This window comes from Hylobates moloch, unplaced genomic scaffold (assembly GCF_009828535.3).
Source record: "Hylobates moloch isolate HMO894 unplaced genomic scaffold, HMol_V3 SCAFFOLD_1, whole genome shotgun sequence".
NCBI lineage: Eukaryota > Metazoa > Chordata > Mammalia > Primates > Hylobatidae > Hylobates > Hylobates moloch.
The window spans coordinates 161638763-161665587 of NW_026652276.1; the positions used below are offsets into that span (position 1 = coordinate 161638763).

A 26825-nucleotide genomic window follows, 5' to 3' on the forward strand; every position below is an offset into this window, starting at 1 on the left:
AATATATTACTCTCTACTTATTACTCATGATTGTACTAACTTACTCATTTAACAAATCTTTTCAACTATGTACTGTGGGCTACCCATTAGGGAACCACGGTGAATCACACTGGCCAGGTCCCTGACCTCCCTCTAGTTGTATGCAGCAATACCCTCGTGTGCTACAACTAGAATACAGGTAGAGGTGTGTCACTATGTAGAAAGTTTCAAATTTCAAGATAATCCTTCCACCCTAGTACTTAACATTCCCCTTAAGTCTTAAAGATGATTATTTTGGTGATTAAATAATGTTAGTACATTTCTATATAGTTTTCAAAAGTATCCTAACTACATTTTCTTTTTTTTTTTTTTTTTTTTTTTTTTTTTTTTTTTTTTTTTTTGAGACGGAGTCTCGTTCTGTCGCCCAGGCTGGAGTGCAGTGGCGCAGTCTCGGCTCACTGCAAGCTCCGCCTCCCAGGTTCACACCATTCTCCTGCCTCAGCCTCTCCGAGTAGCTGGGACTACAGGCGCCCGCCACCACGCCCGGCTAATTTTTTTGTATTTTTAGTAGAGACGGGGTTTCACCGTGGTCTCGATCTCCTGACCTCGTGATCCGCCCGCCTCGGCCTCCCAAAGTGCTGGGATTACAGGCGTGAGCCACCACGCCCGGCCCCTAACTACATTTTCATGTAAACCCTTAGAGAGCAAATAGTTTTCTCATGTGAAAAAGAACAAATACCCTAGTTTTTCTACAGAATACTTTCAAGGAGTGTACTTTGATGCTGGAACTAGTAAGGCAATGGAGTTTTGAATGTTTTTTTTTTTGAGACGGAGTCTCGCTCTGTCACCACGCCGGAGTGCAGAGGCGTGATCTCGGCTCACTGCAACCTCCACCTCCCGGGTTCAAGCGAGTCTCCTGCCTCAGCCTCCCAAGTAGCTGGGACGACAGGCACATGCCACCATGCCCAGTTAATTTTTATATTTGTAGTAGAGACGGGGTTTCACCATGTTGGCCAGGATGGTCTTGATCTCTTGACCTCGTGATCTACCCGCCTAGGCCTCCCAAAGTGCTGGGATTACAGGCGTGAACCACTGCGCCCGGCTGAATGGAATATTTTTAAGCCTTTCTCTACAAGTTAATGTACTGCCTATTTATTGAAATATATTAGTAAATAATCACTCAATTAAAAATAGTTTAAATGTTTTAACTGAAGGACTTGATTTCTGTTTTGTTTTGTTTTTAACAGAAAGTTTTCATTTCTAGCACTAAAAGAGTTTAGCACTTGGGAAGGCACTCCCTGTACTGCTATCCACTGACTTTCAGCAGACCACTTGTTTCCCTGTATTCAGGCACCTATGGCATAGCAAGAGCAGAAGTTACTACTTATCCTCGGAGGCATAAGTAATCATAGTGACTTGTTCAGTTTCACCGAAAAGGACTTACTCTGTTTCACTTACCTCCAAAGGTTGGTTGGCTTCTATGTCCGAAGTTTTGCCTCTTGCTGCCATTCCTTGCTCATCTGTTGTATCTCCTATGAAGTAAAATATATATCTGTTTTTAAAACTTGACCATATTACTGAGGCCAAACTACTTGCTATTTGTTTGAAGTATCTTTTATTATACGTTTCACATCATGGAAGAAACCACTATTTCCCTTGTTTCAGAGTAAACAAGCTAACTTAAAAACAGTAATTATAAACAGGTCTCATATATCATTCATAAATACATATACACGCACAACCTAAATGTATCCTGTTTTATCTAGATTTACTCTGGAAAAATCAAATAAATTCATATTTTATAAATCAGGTCATATTTCAAATAAACTTGGAAAGCTTATGACTTAAGGCAAATTATGTTGAAATAAAAACTCTTTATGATATGGATAACTGTCCTCCAAGTTAGTTTTTCATAAGGCTTACTCTTTGTAAGCGTTCGTGTGTCTGTGGATTTGCGTTGGAGTAGATGTGTATGTTTATATGTAATAATTAACCAGATGACAGATAATCCTTACAGCAGGAAAGAATAATGAACAAATGCATAAACTAGCCTTCATTTAATACTTTGATTCCTAAGGCTAGTGCCTGACTGGGTAACATTACTAAATGAAGTTGGTGAGTAGGCTGGCTTGAAGGACATAGGATAGACACAAACACACTTGGGTAAGTATAAGCAGAATTTCATAGTTGGCCCATTTTATTAATTATCGCTAATGGTTTGTGATTAATATATGATAGAGACTACCTATTAGCCTACTTCTTTGAAGCATAATCAGATGCTAATTTAGCAATTTGTAAATTGCTTTTTCTTTAAAATTGGGCAATCTTAGGAATGTCCACAGCAGGGAAGATTACCAAAGAAATGGATGATGGCTTAGCTGACACTAATGGTTAGAAATTTGTTAATGTAAGGAAAAGTCATGAGTCTTGACTGGAGATAAAGTAAGAAAACCTTGTCTAAGCTTAACTTCTCCATATGCAACACAAAAGTTTAGTTTACTAATGGCTATAATCAAGGAAGAGTCTCATGAAAATTGTGAAGGATTAAATATAAGCCTGTTGATAAGAATGATACATTAGACTTTGGGGACTCAGGGGAAAGGGTGGGAGTGGGTGAGGGATAAAAGACTATACTTTGGGTATAGTGTACACTGCTCAGGTGATGGGTGCACCAAAATCTCAGAAATCACCACTAAAGAACTTGGCCGGGCGCGGAGGCTCACGCTTGTAATCCCAGCACTTTGGGAGGCCAAGGCAGGCAGATCACGAGGTCAGGAGATCGAGACAACGGTGAAACCCCGTCTCTACTAAAAAATACAAAAAATTAGCCGGGTGTGGTGGCGGGCGCCTGTAGTCCCAGCTACTCGGAGAGGTTGAGGCAGGAGAATGGCGTGAACCCGGGAGGCGGAGCTTGCAGTGAGCCAAGATTGCGCCACTACACTCCAGCCTGGGCGACAGAGCGAGACTCTGTCTCAAAAAAAAAAAAAAAAGAACCTACTCATGTACCAAACACCATCTGTTCCCCCAAAACCTATTGCAATTTAAAAAAAGTTTGATTAAAGTAATAAAAAATATTTATAAGCCTGTTAAATTATAAAATCATGAAACAAGAACTAAATTGGTAGCTTATATATTTAAGATAAATTAACCCACAAAATGTTTACAATGCATATTCCACCCTATTACTTTGTTCTCTGTTTTGTGCAACATCATTATTGTTGGGCAGGGCCCAGCACACAATAGGTGTTCAATAAACATTAGTTGAAGAAATTAGTGAACTTCTCTTTGTAGTTGATGGTAAAACTGTGACAAGGCCAGGCATGGTGGCTCACGCCTGTAACCCCACCACTTTGGGAGGCCAAGGTGGGTGGATCACTTGAGGTCAGGAGATCGAGACCAGCCTGACCAAAACATGGTGAAACTCCGTCTCTACTAAAAATACAAAATTAGCTGGACATGCTGGCACATGCCTGTAATCCCAGTTACTCAGGAGGCTGAGGCAGGAGAATCGCTTGAACCCCGGAGGCAGAGGTTGCAGTGAGCCGAGAACGTGCCATTGCACTCCAGCCTGGGAAACAACAGCGAAACTCCATCTCAGATAAAAACAGTGACAAGATAAGACTTTATGATACATAATAAAAACTATATTTGAGCATACATGTTTGTAAAAACATATTTGAGAAGCAAAAGAAATCCCCTATGTCTGAAAGTGAGGGATAAGAGAACCTCCAATTTACATTGGAGAAACCAACGCATGAGGAGTTTGGTTTGCTTAGTTGTAGGCATGAGACCACAGGAACCTGAGTGGCCAAGATAATACAAATGTCTGTACAACAAGGTCAAGGTTGTGTTTAACAATGCACATGCATGATGTTTCTAAGAAAATATGTATAACTCACTATAAAAGGTCCTTTACTCGAAGAAATATTATTTATCTTTTAAAAAGATTACTATTCCATCCAGTCACACAAACACTATATTTGGTTAAAATCATGCAGCACAAAGTCCTTCCTTCGCCATTTTCTGATGTGGAGGTGAGTATCTGCACAAAACTTTCTCCCTACTGCTTGAAAAACCAGAAAGGTTATCAGCCAGTGTTCTTAACTTCACACAACACATCTGCCTGGAAGCAATCGCAGAATCACTATTTACTGAAATGCCATGTCTGGCGATGACTCAGATAGGACAATAAATGATTACAACGAAAACTGCCATCTGCAAGATTGTTTCTCTGTAAACAAAGGCATAAAAATGAAAGCTGAACAAACAACAAACAGAAAAGAACGGGTCACAATGAAATATAATTTTTGAAGTTTTTTTTCCACCCCTTGAACAATTATTTTATTATGGTAAAAATTCAGTTATTTTCTGTATTTTCTCTAATCCATATAAAAGTTAAATACTATAAAAATAAATAAGCAAAAATGGGTATGAGAAATATGAAATAAGGTACTTAAGTTTTCAAATATCAGTTAACTCTAATTTATATCTTAGATGGATAAATTTCATTTGCAACTCAGACATTTTAACAAAAACAAAAACACTGACAATTTCATAATACCTTACCTTTCATATAGGCTTTTAAAAAACATCGCATTTGATTACTGTTGGGCAAGCACAGTAAGATAACTCTGCCCACCCCCAATTTACAGGAGAGTGAAACCTAAGGGGCAAAGGCACTCAGTGACTTGCCCAAGGTGTCCCACATAGAAAGCAGTCACAATGGGAGCAGAACCCAGTCTCTTGACATCTCTGGGGATTCTGTGGTCTGGTGAACAGTTCCAATGCATGTGGGCCAAGGTGGGAGGAAACTAGACTCTGAGTTAGGGAACAGGGTGTGAAGAGAAGAGCCAAGGGCTCTGATAGGGAGCTCTGAAGGCAGGATCTTGTGCCTTCTTGTCCTGCAGACAGTTTTCATTACTCCTTTTTGCTTCCATAGGCCCCACAGATTATCTGTTTTCTTCCCTTTTCAATAGTGACATCAAATACTTCTGACTGATGCAAGACTTTATTCTTCCTTCTGCTCCTTCAAAGCAAATACACAGTTCCCTTCGTATTTTTGAGGAAGTTTTTAAGGCTAGAAACAATTTTACAAGACACAAAAATTGTCCTTATAGTACAGCCATGCGATTTTCTTTGTTTCAAATGTAGTTTTTATTTAGAGTGAGTAAATGATAAAGGCTACATATACATACTAATGAAGCTCTTTTAGAACTTAAAGGACTGAGGTGAAATTCATCTATATTTTAGATGAGGGGTTAGCAAATTTTTTTTGTAAAGGGTCAGATAGTAAACATTTTAGTCTTTGCAGGTCATAAGGTCTCTGTCACAACTTCACAATTCTACCATTGTAGTCACAAGCAGTCATAGAAAATATGTAAACTAATGAGTGTGGCTATGTTCCAATAAAATTTTGTTTACAAAAACAAGTGGCAGCCTGTAGTTTTCCAGTCTGTTTTAGAGAAATATACGCCTTCCATCTTTTCTGGGATAAAAAGTTGAATGATGGCCAGGCGCAGTGGCTCACACCTGTAATCCCAGTACTTTGGGAGGCTGAGGCAGGTGGATCACTTGAGGTTTGGAATTCAAGACCAGCCTGGCCAACATGGCGAAACCATCTCTAACAAAAATACAAAAATTAGCTGGGTGTGGTGGTGCGTGCCTGTAACCCTAGCTACTGGGGAGGCTGAGGCAGGAGATTTGCTTGAACCTGGGAGGCAGAGGTTGCAGTGAGCCAAGATCACACCACTGCACTCCAGCTGGGGCAACAGAGTGAGACCCGTCTCAAAAAAAAAAAAAAAAAGTTGGATGATGTTTCAGCTATATAAGGAGATGAGAAAGGAATGGTCATTAGAGTACCATCATGATCCTATTCTACTGGGTGAGGATGGTTGAGGGGAGAAATGATGCTGAAGAGTGAGCACTACATATAAAGGAAATTGGAAAGGACAGAAATTTCCAGTGATGGGAGAGGAACCAAATCCTACTTAGGTCACCCAGAGGAGGCTTGTCTGAAGGGGTTGGTGGCAGGTGGGTGATGGGGCAGACACTTGGTTCCCACTCCTTATGTAACCATAATAGGTTCATTGTCCATGCATGTGGTAAGTCAATACACTGAGTGGTATGATTCGGATGTGTGTCCCCTCCAAACCTCATGTTGAAATGTAATCTCCAATGTTGCAGGTGGGTATGCTGGGAGGTGTTTGGGTCATGGGGACAGATCCCTCATGAAGCACCCTCCCTGTGGTAATGAGTTCTCACTCTATTAGTCCATGTGAGAGTTGGTTGTTTAAGAGTCTGGCATCTCCCTTGCTTCTACTCTTGCCACATGACACACTGGTTTCCCTTCACCTTCTGCCATGATTGTAAGCTTCCTGGGGCCCTGACCAGAAGCAGTTGCCAGCATCATGCTTCTTGTAGAGCCTGCAGAACCCTGAGGCAAAATAAACCTCTTTTCTTTATAAATTACCCTTCTCAGGTGTTCCTTTATAGCAACATAAACAGACTAATATACTGAGACACTGGGCTGCAGCAGTAAAAGAACTTTAATCTTAGGGCCACCAATGAGGAGACATGAAGAAACCTCAAATCTGTCCCCCAGAGGAGTTTGGGGGTAGGGTTTTCAAGGGTTTTGGAGTGGGCCAAAGTGTGTAGACCACTGACTGGTTGAAAATTGCAGGGTGAAGTCATGGGGCAGGGAGATGAAGAAAGGGTATTCTCTTGCTGATTTGGTTCCTCTGTGGGGGTCTTTAAACTGGTTGGTGTTAGTTGTTCCACTAGAATCCAGGATCTGCTTAAGTAATTCTTCAACAAGAGCTTATGATTCTAGTGTCAGGGATACTATCTTGAAAGAAAACCAGAATCCTATCTATAGGAACAATGGGGATACAAATGGTCAGTATCTGGTGTTACATAAATTTTGGTTACAAAGAAATGGTTCGGCCGGGCACGGTGGCTCACGCCTGTAATCCCAACACTTTGGGAGGCTGAGGCAGGTGGATCACCTGAGGTCGGGAGTTTGAAACCAGCCTGTCCAACATGGAGAAACTCCGTCTCTAATAAAAAGGCAAAATTAGTCAGGTGTGGTAGTGCATGCCTGTAATCCCAGCTACTCGGGAGGCCGAGGCAGGAGAATCACTTGAACCCGGGAGGCGGAGGTTGTGGTGAGCCGAGATCACGCCATCGTACTCCAGCCTGGGCAACAAGAGCGAAACTCCATCTCAAAAAAAAAAAAAAAAAAAAAAAGAAAAGAAAAAGAAATGGCTCAAAGTACAGCCGGAAGAATGCTTAATTATATCTACATATTTCTGTTCAGAATTCCTGTTAACCCTGTGAGGTCACTTCCCTTATGCTTCCTTCAACATGGAGGAAATTCCATTAACATTCACCTCAGGCCTCTCTCCACTCTCCTGTCCACTGGTTGTTGCATTTGGGAGGACTTGGCCGCAAGTGGTTCTGTCCCCTTGTCAGAGGCCTTTGAACCAGTGACTCTATCTTGAATAGGATCTGGATAAAATGAGGCTTAGACCAGCTGGGCCACATCCCCAGGAGGTTAGACATTCTTAGTCACAAGATGGGATATGAGGTCACAAGATAAACATCACAAACACCCTGCTGATAAATGAAGATGCAGTAAAGAAGGAAGCCAAAACCAAAATGGTGACGAAAGTGGCCTCTGGTCATCCTCAATGTTCATTATATGCTAATTATAATGTATTGGCATGCTAAACAATACTCCCACCAACATCGTGACAGTTTACAAATGCCATGGCAACATCCAGAAGTTAGTCTATAAGGTCTAAAAGGAAGAGAAACCCTCGGTTCTGGGAAATCCCTGCCCCTTTCCTTAAAAACTCATGAATAGAGAGGCTGAGGCAGGAGAATGGCGTGAACCCAGGAGGCGGAGCTTGCAGTGAGCCGAGATCGCGCCACTGCACTCCAGCCTGGGCGACAGAGCGAGACTCCGTCTCAAAAAAAAAAAAAAAAAAACTCATGAATAACCCATCCTTCAATAAATAACCATAAAAATAGCCAACCGGCAGCCCTTGCAGCTGCTCTGCCTATGGGGCAGCCATTCTTTTACTCCTTTACTTGCTTAATAAAGTTTCTTTCTGCACTCTGTGGACTCATCCCAAATTCTTTCTTGCAGGAGATCTAAGAACCCTCCCCAAGATCAAGATTCCTTTCCAGTAACTTCTCCTTGCCTCTCTCTTAAGAATCAAGGAACACAGGCAGCATGTTGCTGTCTGCTCTGATCCTCCACAGAAACATCCTCCCACTTGGGGAAAAGCCTGGCCAGCTCAGCATATTCTGTAACCGAGTGGAACTAGCTGACAAAAAAGCCAAGCTCTGTAAAATATTTGGAGAGGTTTATTCGGATCCAATGTGTGTGTCCGTGACCCAGGGAACAGTCTCAGGTCCTGAGAAAGTGTGCCTGAGGTGGTCAGGTTACAGTTTGGTTTTATATATTTTAGAGAGAAAGAAATTACATGCAAAGACATAAATCAATACATGTAAGGTATATATTGGTTCAGCCTAAAAAGTTGGGATATCTCCAAGTAGGGGTTCTTACAAGTCACAGTTGGATTCAAAGATTTTCTGAGTGGCAGTTGGTTGAAGGAGTTCAGCTTTGTCTAAAGACTAGAAGTAAATGCTTGAGTTAAGAAAAAGGGCATTGTGGAACCCAAGGTTCTTGTTAAGTAGATGACGCCTTCAGGTAACAGCCCTATAGAGAATATCCTAAACAGCCCTGTAGAGAATATCCTAAGTGTCTCTCTTCAGACCTTAAAGGTGTCAGCCTTTCATTTAATCTCTCCTAGATCTGGGAAAGATTTAGAAAGGGAAGGAGATTCTCTACAGATGCAATTTTCCCCACAAAAGACAGCTTTGCAGGGCCATTTCAAAATATGTCAAGGAAATATATTCTAGGGTAAAACATTTTTATTTCCTTCAGGGTCTGCTATCTGTCATGAGGTCCTATACCAGTGTCAGGTTGGAATTTGGTATCTTATTGCTACAAAGAGTCTGTTTTATTTTTTTATTTTTTGAGACAGAGTCTAAAAAATAAAAATAAGAGTCTGTTTTGTCAGTCTTATAATCTCTCTTTTAACATTAATGCTAGTCAGTTGCTCCTAAACTCCAAAAGGGAGGGTGTATAACAAGATCTCCTGTCATAATTGGGAATTCAGTTTTTCAGGCCCAGAGGGGGTCTGTTCAGTCTGTTGTGGCGGTTTAGGATCTTACTTTTGGTTTACACACTCAATCTAATTCTGGGATTCAGATTAGGACGCCCTTTTGCTCCCTGTTATAAGCCACATTCTTCAACACCAGCTTTATAGGCAATAAAGATGAGAGTTTGGTCTCCATCTGTTCCTTTCTCCCCGCCCCTCGACTGGCCAGATCTCATCTGGGGAAGAGGGCTGTTATTATTGGCATGCCCGTGAGCCCAACAAGACTGGAAATGGGCTGCTGTGGACTGCGTTGGAGCCTGTCTGCATGCAAAGGGCTGTGAATACAGAAAACTGTTTTTCTTTTTCTTTTCTTTAATTAAAGATGATTTATCTAGAACTCTGTATCTGAGAATGCAATCTATGAAACACTGGTTGCAAGGGGTTCACATGGAAAAAAATATTTCTATGGTAAAAAATATGAGAAAAACCTTCAGAATGCAAGTTCTCTTCCAGTTGATTTCCTAATGCACTTTAGCATCTAAGAAATTCCGCAGTGAAGAAACTTAAAAAAAAATTTTTTTTCAAGGTGTATTTGACTGTGGAGCCATTTTATTCATCTGACACCTATTAAACATCTTGCAGAGCTTCATTAACACACCATGGGAAATGCTGATATAACATTAATAAAGTTAAATTTGGTTATAAAATATATTCTTTTCATCTGACTCTTCGGAAGACTCTCTATATGGCCAAATTTATTTGCTTTTGGACATTCATTTTAGACAATGCTAACCCACACTTTTTTCCTTTCAATGTTTTTTCATGGCTGCCTTTTAATTCATGACTCCCTGTTAATGCATTTGGGGCAGACTAGCAGTATGTGACTGCATTCTGCTACACGATTCTGATTCCAGAATAGTTGATCATCTATAAAGAAGAAAAAGATAGCCAGGCACCTTGAAGACACAGGAGAAAGCCCCAGTACTTAAAAATATCTCCCCCACAAATTCCACTAATTAGAGATTCATTAGGGTTAATGAGCTCGCTTTTAAAATGCAAATACCCTCTGGGAGTGTTTGCCTATTAGTCATTCACCAAGTGAAGTAGTGGAAAGAACAGGGGAATGGCCACACCATTAACTCCTTTTCATTCTTCAGTCATACTCATTATTCTAGGCAGCCTGGCACTGTGGAAAGAGAATGGATTTGAAATCTGACAGAACTCTACCCAAATCCTTTACCAAATCTATGACCTCGTACAAGTTATTCTCAGTTCCTCAATTTCCTCATCTGAAAAATGGGAATAATGATACATACTAAGGCTGTTATAAAGATTAAATGGGAAAACATATTAGATACTAATTGCAGAGAAGGATGGGAAGCTGGGGTAAGGTCTTGGTTTCGACTGCTATTTTGTCTTTGCATGTAGCAATTAGTGATATGCTCATTTAGCATCAGAGAATCTATAGACTGAATGTGTATGTCCTCCCCGACCCCCGCAAAATTCATATATTGAAACCTAATTCCCAATGTGTTGGTAGTAAGAGGTGGAGCCTTTGGGAGGTCATAAGGTCATGAGGGTGGAGCCCTCATGAGTGATTAGTGCCCTTAGAAGGGGCTGAAGAGAGCTGGGTTGTCCCCTTCTGCCATGTGAAAATGAAGCAAGAAGATGCCTTCTACGAACCAAAAAGCACGCCCTCATCAGACTCCAAACCTGCCAGCATCTTGATCTTGGACATCTCAACTTCCAGAACTGCGAGATATAAATTTCTGTTGTTTGTAAGCCACGCAGTTTATGGTATTTTGTTACAGCAGCCCAAACAAACTAAGACAGAGAGGATGAGAGGGGAAGGTCCTTACATGTAATCTTATTAAATGCTCTGGCAGCATTGTGAGGCAGGCTTTATTGTATTCATTTAACAGAGGCAGACCTGGTACGAAAACCCAAGTCTGTTGACAATGACAAATTATTCCATAATATCATGGTGCTTCCCATTACTTATCAAAGCTTGAGTTAAGTTATCCAATTCAGTTTTAAACACATTACATTTAAATCTCTTCCAATTCAGTTTAGTTTCTCCTCCTACTTTTTCTAATTCTGTCCATTTAATCCCTGTCTGTTTTCCACCATAATGAAGAAAAGAGGAATAGAGAGAAAACAAAAGTACTAATTGGTTAAGACATGGCTTGCCCAGGAGCCTGGTCAGGATTCTGTTGACAACTGTTATAACCTCAAAGGAAAATGAGCCAAGAATAGGAACAGCTAAGCCATAGAGGAAGGAATGCAGTTAGCAAACAAATATAGGAAAGGGTTCAAGCTGACTGCGAATTAAAGAAAAGCAAATTAAAATGGCACAGAGCATGTAATAAATTAGCATACCAAAATTATTAACACCCAAAATTGGCAAAGGAAAGAATTGGCACATGCAAAGTGAATGCTCAATAAACATCTGTTGATTTGACTGTAGGTGGGAGAAGGACAGTAAGAAAGAAAATGCCGCATACACACTCACTAAGAGCTAATAAAAAGAATTATAAATGATTGCTAAAATAAAGTTTCAAACTAAGGGTTCACCAGAACAGGTAGTCTTATATATTAGTGAATTTTCACACATATTTCTATACAACTTTTAGGCACCATGTTAGATTTTAAATGTGATTGCTATTCAAATTATACAGCTCAAAAACATGCTTACTACTTTAAAAGCATTGGGCCACACTGAATAGTTAAGCATGCTTAATCTGGAAAGTAAGAACACCAACAAATCTAAATGAGGTCATATCCACCGGTCAGTCCTACCGGCCTGCTCTTAATTAACTTGTCTTGGGCTTCACTGATGTCCTTAGTTCTGAGTCTTGTTACTTTGTAGCTATGGGGTAATAATTTTTCTGGAAGATCTTGACGGAACCCCAAAACATCAATTTAGCCATTTAACACTTTGTTAAAAACAATTCTTACTTCTAGGCTGGAAGACTAGAAACTGAAAAGGCCAAATTAACTTTGTATATGTACACTTGTACAATACTGTATTATGCTGTACAAATCTGCATCTTGAAAGATTTTTTTTGTTGTTGCTGCTAATATCTTTCCCATGTCAGAGTAAATTTACATACTGCTGGAAGCATAAGTTGGGTCAACCATTCCTCAGCCTGAATCCCAAAATATTGCCAATAGAAAGCTCTACAAAGGGCTGTTCTCAGCATTACACTGACAACAGGCTCTACAGACTCTGCTGAGGACAAACAGGACTGCCATAAAAAAATATTTTTAGTGTGTACAGCTTAAAGCCTAAATATGTAAATAGAAAATAAAATATGCTCCAGCTGGGCACGGTGACTCTCGCCTGTAATCCCAGCACTTCGGGAGGCTGAGGCAGATGAATCACCTGAGGTGGGGAGTTTGAGACCAGCCTGGCCAACATGGTGAAACCCCGTGTCTACTAAAAATACAAAAATTAGAGGTGTGGTGGTGTGGGCCTGTGGTCCCAGCTACTTGGGGGCTGAGGCAGGAGGACTGCTTGAGCCCAGGAGGCAGAGGTTGCAGTGAGCCAAGATCGTACCACTGCACCCCAGCCTGGACAGCAGAGCCAGCGAGATTCTGTATCAAAAAAAGAAAAAAAGAAAAAAAGCCACTTGCAAATCACAGATCATGTAATAATCAGAAGAAAAAAACACATGTTAGAGATAGCACAATGTGATAACTAGATGAAGGCAGAGTTCAGTTTCAAAATGCAGACGCTGGTTGGTTTTATTAAAGATGTCACACACGTCATTCAGCTATACAGGATGAACGTGATTACTGCCCTAATTAGGATCACAATTTGCTATGCCATACTTAAAATGTTCATATCAGGAAAGAGATTTGGTCCCTTTAAGAACTCAGCTAAGCCTAAACACTACAAGGCCAGAGGGAGGAAGTTCTAACCTGTTCACTGGCCCACTGACTAGAAGCAGACACACAGCAATAGTGAATCACCATTAGGAGCCTGAGAAGAAGGGCCTGAATGGGCCTGAATCCAAGTTTAGGGTTATAAACTCAGGGCTGCCCTCCTTTATTTATGAGACTTTTAGTTGGGCTACAATATGCAGACAGAATAAAGTGAAAATCATAGGCTGGCATGGGATGGATGTGCCCCCCAAAAGCAAGGCGCTATTAGTAGCAGGGAACAGGGTTTTCACCTGCAAAAACACAGATAAATCCTGGGATGTCTAGTTACCAGTAGGGCAGTGCATCTCACATTCCGGTGTACACAAGAATCCCCTGGGGTGCAAATTCCTGAGTCTCACAAGAGAGTCTGACTTGAAAAGTCTGGTGAAAGGCCTAAGAATCAAAATTTCCCAGATATTCTAATGCAAGTGGTACATGGACAACACTTTGAGAAACACTGAAGCAGACAGAGAGCCTTAAACAGTGGACAGACTATTATCTGCCTACTTTTTACAGTCACTGTCTCCTCCTTCCTTCATCGATTCCGCCCACATTGTTCTAATATGTAAAGAATAGATAACTCCGTATGAAGATTGGGGCTCACTAAGTAAATGTTCCCAAAGGAATTGAAAGCAGAGTCTCAAAGAGATATTTGAACATACACCCATGTTCACAGTAGCACCATACACAATAGCCAATGGTGGAAGCAACCCTAGTCTTCATTGACAGATGAATGAATTAAAAAATGTAGTATAAACATATAATGGAATATTATTTAGCTTTAAAGGGAAATTGATACATGCTACAACATGGATGAAACTTGAAGACATTGCTAGGTAAAATAAGCCAGTCACAAGACAAATACTTTATGATTCTACTTATATGAGATACCTAAAGTAGTCAGATTCATAGGGACAGAAAACAGAATGGTGGTTTCCATGGTCTGTGGGGAGGGGAGAAGGGGTGTTTTGTTTAATGAGTACAGAATTTCAGTTGTAGTTCTAGAGATCTGTTGTACAACAATGCGAATGTACTTATCACAAATAAACTATATACTCAAAAATAGTTTAAGGTGGCAAATACTACATTGGTTTTATTACTAGTAATTAAAAAATTTAAGAAATAAGATGTTTTTCTCTATTTAAAACAATAAATTGGTACTTTTTCAATTTGTTTTAGTTTTGTTCTAACAATTGTTTTCATACAGATGTTACAATAAGTCTCTACTCCATATTCACATTGTTATTTTAATAAATAGATATTTAAAGGGAAAAGGAAAGTCATGTGAGGGAAATGTGTTTTTTTTTTCTCTCTGCCGTAGAATTGGTTATGGCTCAATAAAAAGCCTTACTACCTGGCTACAAGAAATAGTTTGACCACCTGCCCAGCTACTATGCCTTGCAGCAAAAAAATAATAACCAATATCAGAGGAACACACTTTGACCAGTTTGTACTAGTACAATAACGTTGTTTTTGTTGATGTGTATCTGCAAGTTTGCTTGTATGTATATCACCAGTACTGACAGTGTTTGTGATACTGCATATCAATATGCTCGACTCTAAAAAAATTTAAACTGCTGGTTACAAAAATAGAAATTTTTAAGTAAATGAAGAAATTGAAAATACAAAGTGTTAGGTAACAGATGAAGCACAATTACAGATTATGGAGAATTTCAGGGCTAATACGTATATCCTTTAATGATCTAGAGCAAAATACCTAGATTTCCTCTGAAGATGGGACATTTTTCAATCTTCTTAAGTCTTGATGTCACTAGAATGGGAAGAGGAGGTTGCTGCAAATGAAATTCAAGTGTTTTGGTGGGGAGAGGTTTGATAGCAACAAATATTCTAAGTCCCCACCCCCACCAACTCCCCAGCCCCTTTACCTGACTGCTAGCTGTGCTTCCTGTAGAAATCACAGAAAATCTGAGGAGTTGAGAGAAGGAAAAGGAGAGTCACCAGGTACGAGGCAGTGGACAAATCAGACATTGAGAGCCTGCTACTGGTAGATCCTAATCTAACAGCTTGAAAACTCTGACCTCAGGAATTCCAAAATAGGATGATACTATAAAATCAGAAATATAGAAAGGTATAAAAGCAAGAGCTCATTAAGAAGGAAGAAGCACTGGGTGACAGTGAGCAAGTGGCATGACTAAATAGTATGAGAATAAATAGTATGAGAACCTGCTTGATTACAGAGTAAAATGTGATGATAGAGAAGGGACCACTCTTAGCCTAAAATATTCCCCAACACAGATTTCAACCAGCTAACAATTATGTACTCAATCTTCATGCTTCAGCTTCAACACAACTACCTCAAGACTACCCCAATAAAACCCATGTCTGCTTTACAAGTTATATGTTCTCCTTCTTCTCCAAACCACTTCACACATATGCAATCACTTAATTACACGCAGTCCCTTGTTTAATAGTTGTTCCCACTAGACTATCAGTTCCACGAGGACAATAATGTGTCTATTTGCCACAATATTCTCAGCATCTGGTAAAGTGACTGGCACCAAGTAGGCTCTGACTAAACGGCTGTTTCCTGACTGCTGCATCGCGGCAAACATGGTATGATCAAGAGAGGGTGGAAATAGTCTCAGAAAAATTTAAGTTTCTGATGAAACTATGGGTTACATGAAGGAAATTTAAGAGGATACACTTTGGTAATAGGAAATAAGCTTATTAATAGCTCTTTGACCTGGGTGAAAGGCAGAAGCTGAACAAAAGGCTTAAGGAGAGATCTACAATCACAACTCTAATGTGAAATTTGGACAGGATTTCTACAATAAGGACAGGGTAGCTCAGCTATAAGATACTTGGAAATACTTCCCAGAAGTTTGCAAGGGTAGAAGAAACAGGGCAAGGAGTCAATAGTGACTTTGAAGCTGCATTAGGAAAACTGATAGGTCTCTGGTATTCTGTGGACAAGACAATACGGGAGAAAGGAGAAAGAGAAGAGATTTTACTGGGTTCTGCATAGTTACAATGGAGTTTGAGGTAAATAACATGAAATATAAAAGTTGGCTGAGACTCCAAAGGAATTTTGATAAAGTAATTTTATTTATCATATTGTATTCAATGCTGTATTTTAAAGTTTACTAATATGTATTTGATTAATTTAAAACACCTATTTTTTCAAAGCAGTACTATACTAGGAACACATGGCAACAAACTTGCAATTTTTTTTAATTCCTCTAAAAATAACAGTACTGTTTAAAAACTCTGGAGTCATTTCAGTTTGAAAAGAAGGAATCACTAATATCAAGACTGGTTAAAGAGCAAAAACATTTACTCCTTTAAAGTTAAGAAAATTATATATGGTTTATATACTTTAAACCTATATTTCTAATTACCAACAAATTCCACAGTACTGCTTGGTTTCATAAATTAGATATTCTTGAAATTAGACTTACTTCATTAAATCCCCATCATATATTTATATCATCATCACTCAGTGTTTTCGAATAAGTTCAGCAGTTTCCTAGGGGGCAGGTTTCGTGAAATTAGAATTCAACTGGACACGTGCCTTATTGCAAAACAGATTTTAAAAATTCTAATCTCTAATAAGTTGTTTTAAGGCTTGGAGGACTAGCATGGGAAAAAAGAGAAACATATTAACTAACCAGCTGTTTTATGCAAAGTTGTCTAAGAGTAGCGACTTCACTCAAATCAACTTGTCTCAGTCAAATCCCTTCTCTTCTCCCACTCCCATGCTTTAACCACATCCGGACTTAAAATGAGGCAAACCTTCCTCCTCCTATGGCTGTCAGGTTCTCTCTTCATCCTGTGAGAAAGCACATCAATCCCAGTGAGAGCAAGGCATCTGGAAACCAGAGCACAGTGGCAACAGGGAGAGCCTTTCAATTTAAGGCAAGAGCAAAGTATTTCTCTTCTCCACTAAACTGATAATAAATTCAGTGGGCAATAACACAAATTATAATAACAATAAAGATTACAGTTATTATGTAAAAAATATTTCTCTGAACAAGGCTTATGGGGGGTGGGAGGGAATACTGAATGTTTACTCTTCTGTAAAGGCATCAGCTGATCTGTACACTATGCATCTACCTCCCCATCTCATAGCAAAATTAGTAACTGATGATGGTTGACATTTTCAGTAACGTAGCAAACAGAAGTTGTGCACCATCTGATAGACTGCAATGAAAAGAACACATAATTATTGTGATATTCCTAGCAAAAATTCCTGAATCATAACCTGCATCTAACTGCAAAACATGTCAGACAAACTCAAATTGAGGGATATTTTACAAAATAATTAGCTTGTAATTTTCAAAAATGTCTAGATATTTAAGGTCAAGGAAACAATGAGGAACCATTCAAGATGGAGGGAGATTAAAGAGACATCACAAGTAAATGCAACATGTGACTGGATCCTTTTGCTGTAAAGGACATCACTGGGACAAAACATAAATGTAGGAGATGCCCTTGCTTTTAGGAAATGCACACTCAAGTCTTGGGAAGTAATGAGACATCATATTGTCAATTTACTCTCAAAAGATTCCAAAAAAAACAAAAAGCACTTTGTACTGTTTTTGTGATCTTTAAGTTTGAAATTATTTCAAAATAAAAAATAAATAAGAGGAATTGTTAGGATGATTAGAATACATGGATATGATATATAGATAGGTATAGAGATAAATATATTGATAGATACATCTCACAAGTTCCTTTAACCCACCAACTAAAACGGAACTAATCCTTTACCCCTTTCACCTTCTCCTCCTAGGTACTCTTTGTGTCAAGGAAGAAAAAGTATCACCAATTGCCCTTCTTCCTCTTCCTCCCTCACTCCCCACATCATGTCAGTCAGCTAGCTGGCTCTTTTCTTTGCTAGCCTCCACATTCAGCTTTCTAAAGCCACTAACTCTACTCAAGTTTAGGCTACCATGATTTCTGTGATTTCCACAAGTGGCCACATAATCAATCTCCCTTTCCCCACTTGTTCTCTTTCCTTCAATCCATTCTCCTACTCTTTCTTAACACAGACCTGGCCTTTGCCCCATCCCACAATTATTTTATGGCCCCTATTGTGTTTAGGATAAAGGTCAAATTCCTTTTCATGGCTTATAAGTCCAGGATGATCTGTCCCCTGACTAACTCTCATCCCTTTTCATTCCTTTGGCTCCAACTCTACACTCCAATCATAAAACAACTTTCAGATCCTCAAATCTGCTTCCTTTCAGGTGTGCTATTCTGTCTATCTTGAACATTCTTCCCCATTCCATCTCACCTCTTTCCACTGAATACACAATCAATATTGAAGAAATAGTCAATTTAATGGGTAAATGAATAATTGACTTCTTAAAAGTCTTACTGCATTTCTCCCAAACCATTGTTCAGAAAGTTTTCATTCTATCACAACTTTTTACCATACCCAGATTCACTTCTTATATAAAATTCTATGCCTACTTGATTTATTGGTGTCTTTTTCTCTTTACCTGCTAAAATCTGAAGGACTGATATCAGATTCTTTAGACACTTGGAAATGACCATACAGGAAAAGTTCTCCACAAATACTACACATGCCACAAAAACTCCAACACAGTTCAGACAATTAGAGAACCTTTCTAAGAAGGAGGGGCAGAAACTAATGTAAAACATATTCAGGTGATATGGTAATATGTAACTGGGTTGGTCTTGTTTATTTTCTGATACAGCACTTTTCCTCAAAAGATTTTAAGTAGGCCGGGTGCAGTGGCTCACGCCTGTAATCCCCGCACTTTGGGAGGCCAAGGCAGGTGGATCATGAGGTCAGGAGATCGAGACCATCCTGGCTAACACGGTGAAACCCCATCTCTACTAAAAAAAAAAAAAAAACCACAAAAACACAAAAAATTAGCCAGGTGCGGTGGCAGGCACCTATAGTCCCAGCTACTTGGGAGGCTGAGGCAGGAGAATGGCGTGAACCTGGGAGGCAGAGCTTGCAGTGAGCCGAGATCGTGCCACTGCACTCCAGCCTGGGCAACAGAGCAAGACTCCATCTCAAAAAAAAAAAAAAAGATTTTAAGTAGAAAATTTTAAGTCAAGGAAATCATAATTTCCTTGAAAATTTCACGAAAGGGGGCAAATTCCTTATAATAAGCTCTTTCCAATAACTTTATTGAGTAGGAATGATTTTGCTGATTTAACAAGGGAAGGAAATAACAAAAGAAAGTTTAAAAAGTTCCCAGCATCATGAAACTCCTAAATAGCAGAGCCATATTTAAACTAAAGTCTGTCTAGAGTCAAGATCCACACTTCTTCTAATACAATTATAAAAGGAAACAATTCACTCAAAATTTTCTTCATAAGCAATATCCACCTTCAGAATGGCATACTATCAGTTTGCCATAGGCAAACTGGATCCATTTATCATCTTTAATTTCTTCCTTAATTCTTTAATTTCTTCTTCATCTTTAATTTCACCTCCTTTTGGTGAATGTACTGAATTAGAGTAGACAGCATACCGTGTCAACTTTTGGTCTTATTTTGCTTAACCAGAAGTACAGTATACTGATCATTTTATAACATTGTACAAAACAAACTGAATTACCGTGTGTAACAGGGTGCCTGTGAAAAGTTTTTTGTTGTCAGTTTTTAAGTATTCTGCTGGTGTAATTGTTTCTGGCTTTGGTGCTTTGTTTCTATTTTCTTTTAAGGACTTGGAACCAGTTTTACACCTCTCTAATGAAAGCACATCAGTTTACCTCTATAATTCCCAATAGTTCGTTTTTAAGCTACAAATCTTGGTAGTTAAGACCTGGAAGCAGCCTTTGAGATTATTTTGGCTACTGCCCTTCATCCTCGTTTCCAAACCCATTTTATAAGTGAAATCTGAATACAGTGTCCTGATTGTCCATTCTGATTCTCACTTCCCAGCCTCGTAGCTCAACAAACACCCAAAGACACAAACCGTGCAGCATCTGAATTTCTCTTTTTTAAAAAAAAAAAAAAACTTCTATTCTATTCTACAAAAGATAGGATTCTCAAGTTGTCATATTCCAATTCTACAGTCATGAGAAATAATTAATTCCTTTGATTTTGATAAGAGAAAAAATGTATTTTAATAACCAACAGCCCTGGCTTACAGACTATTTTGAGCAAGTTACAACTATCTGTAATTGATCTGACCTAGTTTCATTTTACAAACTTAGACAAGATGGGTGCAACCAGCCTGTCTCTTACAAGGATTAAATGAGACCCTAGATAGTCTCTTCCTAAAAATCAGCAAAACCACCATCTCAAAAGAGGACAGTTAATCTCTGGATCAGACTTTGCCAGTGAGTATGTGGGTCCATATAACAGATTATACACTAGGTTGGGTGGGGTGCCTCATGCCTGTAATCCCAGCGCTTTGGGAGGCTGAGGGAGGCGGATTACCTGAGGTCAGGAGTTCGAGACCAGCCTGGCCAACATGGCAAAACCCCGTCTCTATAAAAAATATAAAAAAATCAGCTGGGTGTGGTGGCGGACATCTGTAGTCCCAGCTACTTGGGAGGCTGAGGCAGGAGAATTGCTTGAACTCAGGAGGCAGAGGTTGCAGTGAGTCGAGATCACACCACTGCACTCCAGCCTAGGTGACAGAGACTCCGTCTCAAAAAAAAAAAAAAAAGAGGTTATACACAAGACATTCTGCTATTGTTGCGGCTTGTAGGCACAGAAGGTCAATAATGTGGATTAACTAGGATTAAAGTATTATTTTCTGATTACATTTGTGGTTCAAGTTTATAGGTACTTAAAACTATGCTTAGGATTAAACCAAAAAAACCCTACAATTTAAAATGAATAAAAAAGAAAATAAAACAAATGTAAAAAATTGAAAGTAAACTGAGAAAAAATTATTTTATTATCTATGCAATAGCATGTAGATACACGACTTCGACACATTTTCTTATCTCTGAGGAAAAAGATGAGATAAGACAACCCCTGACACAAATACTGGTATCTCACATGCACACATGTATGACGGCATTCAGATGAATACATGCTATAAGAAGGAAGAAAATCACTAGAGTGATCCAAAAGAACAGAAAAGTATATGAGAATATGTGAGAAAAAAAATCTGAGAGGAAAACTGAAAGATTTTTATTTTTTCCCTTATTTATCCTAAAGTTTATTTTCCGTTAGTATTTAAAAAAATTATTCCCAAGCTATTGTATTTTTTTAAAAAAAGAGAAGAAAAATAGAGAACAGACAATAAAAAGAGAAGTTTTTAAAAATGAGAGAATGGAAAAAGTATAGAGTAGTATAATGGGTAAATAATGTGGTTTTCATAACTACTTTTCCTAATGTAATGATAGATTATTTTTACATTCTACAACTTCATTAGTTTTATGTTTAACTTTGTGACTTGCTGCTTCATTCAAAATACAAAGCTAGAGAAAATAGTTGAGAATTGATAAAAATGAGTACCTCAATGCATTAAAAGAACAGATCAGAATTCTACATTTCTATTTTTTAATATTTTTCAAGGTTACCATTTTTCTATTTGTTTATTCTATATATTAATTTCTCCCTCTCTGAAATTATAAATTAAATGTTCATAGACCCAAAAGTATTATAGGGGAAAAACTGTTAACATTAATAAGAGCTTGGTAAAAAGGATGAACACCAAATTAATATAGAAGATATAATAGCTTTCATATAACGAAATTATAATGGAAAGAAAATATCTCATTCCCAGTAGTCACAAAATATAAAATATTCACAAATAAAATTTTTAAATTTTAAGAATAAAGCTATAAAACTTTACTGCAAGAATAAACCTATAAAACTTTACTGAAATGCATTTCATAAAAAAATAATTAAATAAATGGAGAATCATTTCTGGATAGGAGTATAAACATATAAATATGTCATTTTTTTCCACATTAATGTAAAGAAAATGCCAGCAATGCAATTTCATAAGATCTCCAGTGATTTTTCCAGAATGCAGCAGTATATTTTAAATTTCTACTAGAAAAAAAAGAAAGAGGAGCAAGAATAACCAGATTATTTTTGAAAAAGAATAAGGTCGGGAGGGGAAGCTGTGCCCTATATACTGTTAAATTGTTTTCAGTATAAATTCATTAAAACAAAAATGAACTGCAAAGAAGGCAGATCAAGGACACAGAAAACTCAGCTTCTAGGATTCTAAGATATAAAAGAATTTAGTTCATCCAGTTCATGTCAACAAAATGTTTTTGAATGTTTATGTGTCAGGTACTGTGCCAGCAGGAAAGTAAACAGGTGTAAGCTTTCTAGAAGGCAATTTGGCAATATGTATCAAGAACTTTTGAAGAATGTATAAGCTTTTAGCTAGTAAATCCACTTCTAGGATTTATTCTAAGGAATGGTCAGAAATTTCTTCAAGTATTTACAGAAAGATGTTTATTATAGAGTTATTTCTAATAGTGAAAACCTGGCTAAAATGATGGGTAGTTAATAAGTTAATTGTGATATATCCCTACAATGGAATATTACATAGCAATTAACATTATGTTTTAAAACATATTAATGCATAAACACACAATAGAATATTATATAACAGTGAGAATAACAAACTACAAGTGCATGGAACAATATGGATGAATCTCACAAACATCATAATCTTTAGTGAAAAAGTGAGATACAGAAAATGTACACACTATATGATTCTATTTACATACATTTCATATATGTAAAACAATCTGTGCTGTTAGAAGTCAGGATTGCTTTGGAAGTTGGATGAAGTGACTGAAAGGAGTGGGTTGGGAGGAGATTCTAGGATTCTGCAATTTCTTTTCCTTGATTTGGACGCTAATGACATTTTGTGAAAAGTTATCAAACTTATCATTTGTGCATGTTTCTGCATGTATGCTATTCATCAATAAAAAGTTTTTAAAAATCAATGACTTGGAAAAAGAAAGTTCCTAATATTAAAGCAGGAAAAAGCTCAAGCTATAAAATATCTGTGCATAAAATACAGTTCCAGTTTTGTAAATAAAAGAATAGCATAGGAAAAATGCTAGAAGGAAAGGAGGTCACTGGGGGCACAGTCTGTGGGGGTGGTTGGGAGGGATAGAGGAGCCAGTAGGAAATGGGGAAATACCCCTATGGTCTCTCATAGGAATCGTTTATGAGGAGAGCTTAGTTTGAAGAAGAGAGATAGGGGTGGTTAGAGGATGTGTGTAGTAAATGGCAATGGTTGTAAGACAGGAACACTGGAACCTGTTTAAGTTCTGAAAGCAAAGAGTCAACAGAGAGGGAAATGTACAAGAAATATACAGAAAAAGAATCATATAGCCCCTTGGCAGGCCAGTAAGTGTATAAACAAGCAAACTCAGTAAAGGGGCTGGCAATTTTGACTGCTGTATGTACACAAAGCAGTTCTTGTTTGTAGAGCCTGGCAAATTAATATATTAAGAAACTTGGGCCAGGCACAGTGGCTTATGTCTGTTATCCCGACACTTTGGGAGGCAGAGGCTAGAGGATCACTTGAGTTCAAGAGTTTGAGACCAGCCTGGGCAACATGGTGAAATCCCATCTCTACAAAAAATACAAAAATTAGCCAGGCATGGTGGCGTGCACCTGTAGTCTCAGCTATTCTGAGGCTGAGGTGGGAGGATCACTTGAGCACAGGAGGTAGAGGTTGCAGTGAGCTGAGATTGTGCCACTGCACTCCAGCCTGGAAGGCAGAGTGAGATCCTGTCTCAAAAATAAATAAATAAATAAATAAACAAATAAAGTAAAATAAAGGAAATAAAGGAAAAGAAAATTAAGAGGAAAAAAACGGGGCTGGGCATGGTGGCTCATGCCTGTAATTTCAGTACTTTGGGAAACCAAAGTGGGAGGATCACTTAACGCCAAGAGTTTGAGACCAGACTGGGGAACACAGTGAGACTCCATCTGTAGAAACTTTTTTTTTTGTTAATTAGCTGGATGTGGTGATGCACACCTGTAGTCCCAGCTATTTGGGGAGGCTGAAAAGAGAGGATTGTTTGAGCCCAGAAGTTCGACGCTGCAGTGAGCTATGATTGTAATACTGCACTCTAGCATGGGTGACAGAGCTAGACTGTCTCTTTTAAAAAAAAAAGATTTTTCTTCCTGTTTAGATCAATTTTTACATTTTCATGAGGTCTTCACATCATCCTATTATCTGGATTAGGTTAATTCTTCAAAAATTTGAGCCAGAGGATAACCTATCTCTCACTTCAAAATACTTTAGAGGAAAATAAAGACCAGGGCAAATGAAGCCTAGATGAAGTATAGAAATATAGAAATAGAAATGGTGGCAAGTAGCATTTCTACCACATGGTAGCTGTGTGACCTTAAGCAAATTATTTAACCTCACTGTGCCTGAGTTTCCCTATCTGAAAAATGATGAAGATAGTAACAGATTGATAAGAGGTTTATATGAGATCATCCGTATAAAACGCTTAGCCTAACATGTGGCACAGAGGAAACCCTTAATAAGTATAAATTGCTATTATCATTTATTCTTATTTTTATTTAAAAGTGGAGTTTCTAAGATGTCTTCAAACCTAGAAACACCAAAACAAAACAAAAAAGAACACAATAGGTAACGAAGCAGCAGCCCCTAATTCACAATAAATAATCCCAACAAAGAATATGCTCCCAACTTTTTATTTTGAAAAACATTAGGAGTGTGGTGGCTCACACCTAAAATCCCAGCACTTTGGGAGGCCAAGGTAGGAGGATCACTTGAGGCCATGAGTTTGAAACTACTTTGGGCAACACGGCGAGACCTCATCTCTACAAAAATAAAAAAAATCAGCCAGTTGTGGTGGCACGTGCCTGTAGCCCTAGCTGCTCAGGAGGCTAAGATGGGATGATCACTTGCACTCAGAAGGTTGAAACCGCACTGAGCTGTGATCGCACCCCTGCACTCCAGCATGGGTGACAAGACCTGCCTTTAAAAAAAAAGAAAAGAAAGAAAAAAAAAAGAAAAACTTTAAATCTACAGAAAATTTGGAAGAACAGTACAATGAACACTCTAGACTGTTCACCTTTACCTATATTCATCAGTTAAATTTTGCCATATTTACGCTCTCGCTCTGTCTCTCTCACACACACACACACACACACACACACACACACACACACACACACACACAACCAGTTCTGGAGAAGCCAAGATGATGGCTGGTTGGCTCACTGTGTAGAAGAGCATACTCCACCTATTTGTCATATGTACAAAAAGCCTTTTTCAGAGAACCTAATACTGCATAAGACATACAATGCCATAATATTAAAGTTGCAATAATTGTGATGATCAATAGAGAGTAACACTGAGAGCGAAGAAGAAGATATTTTTTTGCAATGCCCCCCTTGGGAAGGAAGGAAAAAGAGTCGCAGAGTTTTATGTTCAGGTCTTTTAATAAGGAGAGAGCAAAGGCTTTCATTAGCAGGCAAGGAAGCCTAACACAGCTAGATCAGGGTTAGAGTTAGATATGTTACTGAATGAAGTTACTGGTAAAGGATTTCCAGAAATAGCCCTGTGTACATGGGTATTTCCCCCTTAACTATATTGAATAAGAGCATTTAAATAAAGGTTACCCACTCCCTTTTACAAATTTTAAACATCCAGATTATCACGAGTATCTGGAAGTGGATCAGAAAATCAAAAGGATGCTAAATATTTTGTCTCAAAGAATTACATATGTGAACATTTACTCTACAGATATTAGACTGAACAACATAAATTTTTCTCTAGGTTAAAAAGCCAAATACTGGCAATTTTATATATATACATTTGCTCATGTATGAAATGACATAAATATAAGAAGATTAACTGTAGTTTTTCTTTTTCTTTTCTTTTTTTTTTTTTTTTTTTTTTTGAGACGGAGTCTCACACTGTCTCCCAGGCTGGAGTGCGGTGGTTCAATCTCAGCTCACTGCAACCTCCACCTTCCGGGTTCAAGCGATTCTCCTGCCTCATCCTCCTGAGTACCTGGGATCACAGGCACCCACCACTACGCCCAGCTAATTTTTTGTATTTTTAGTAGAGATAGGGTTTCACCATGTTGGCCAGGCTGGTCTTGAACTCCTGACCTCGTGATTTGCCCGCCTCAGCCACCCAAAGTGCTGGGATTACAGGCATGAGCCACCGCGCCCACCTGTAATATTGTTTTTACAAGTGGAAGTCTGGAAATGATCTAAATGGCTAAACAGGAGATCAGTAAATAAAGTATGGTACAGCCATATAATACAATACTAATTGTCAAAAGAAAAATTAAAAAGCTGCATACCACCTTGAAAATTTCTTAAGATACATTGTTATGTGAAAAAACTATGGTGCAAAACTAGTTGGCATAGTAAGCTACCTTTTGCATAAAAGCATGGAGGAGGGTAAAAAGATACATCTGCATTTGCTCCTGTAGACATAAACTCTTAAAGAATACATAAGAGATTAATTGTAGTAGTTTACTTTTGGAGGAGGATGAACTGTGTGGATCGAAGACAGATGTTGGAGGAAGACTTTTCAGTGTATTCCTTTTCATATATTTTTTAGCCATTTATATGTATTATCAAGTCAAAAAGAATTTAAGATTTTGAACATTTAGATAGGGTGATCAGAAATTGGAAAATGATTCTTCCTGTGCCTTCTGTCTACAACAATACAATGTTAAATTGTAATCATCTCTATGAAATTTAGTTTCAAGTGTTTGCAGAGTAACCATTATTATAGATTTAATTATAAAGATTATTTTTGGCATGCTGTCTTTGTTTCACATTAGAGAATACAATATCTAAAAGGCCTTT

General features: G+C 38.4%; 1 protein-coding gene across 1 annotated transcript in view; it reads right to left on the reverse strand.

Moving 5' to 3' along the window:
• UMAD1 (UBAP1-MVB12-associated (UMA) domain containing 1) overlaps positions 1–26825 on the reverse strand; it is a 261998-nt gene that overhangs the window by 93871 nt on the left and 141302 nt on the right. The window contains exon 3 of the mRNA XM_058440621.1: positions 1438–1511. Coding sequence (XP_058296604.1) covers positions 1438–1511 — 74 coding nt within the window. The remainder of the gene's footprint in view (positions 1–1437; positions 1512–26825) is intronic.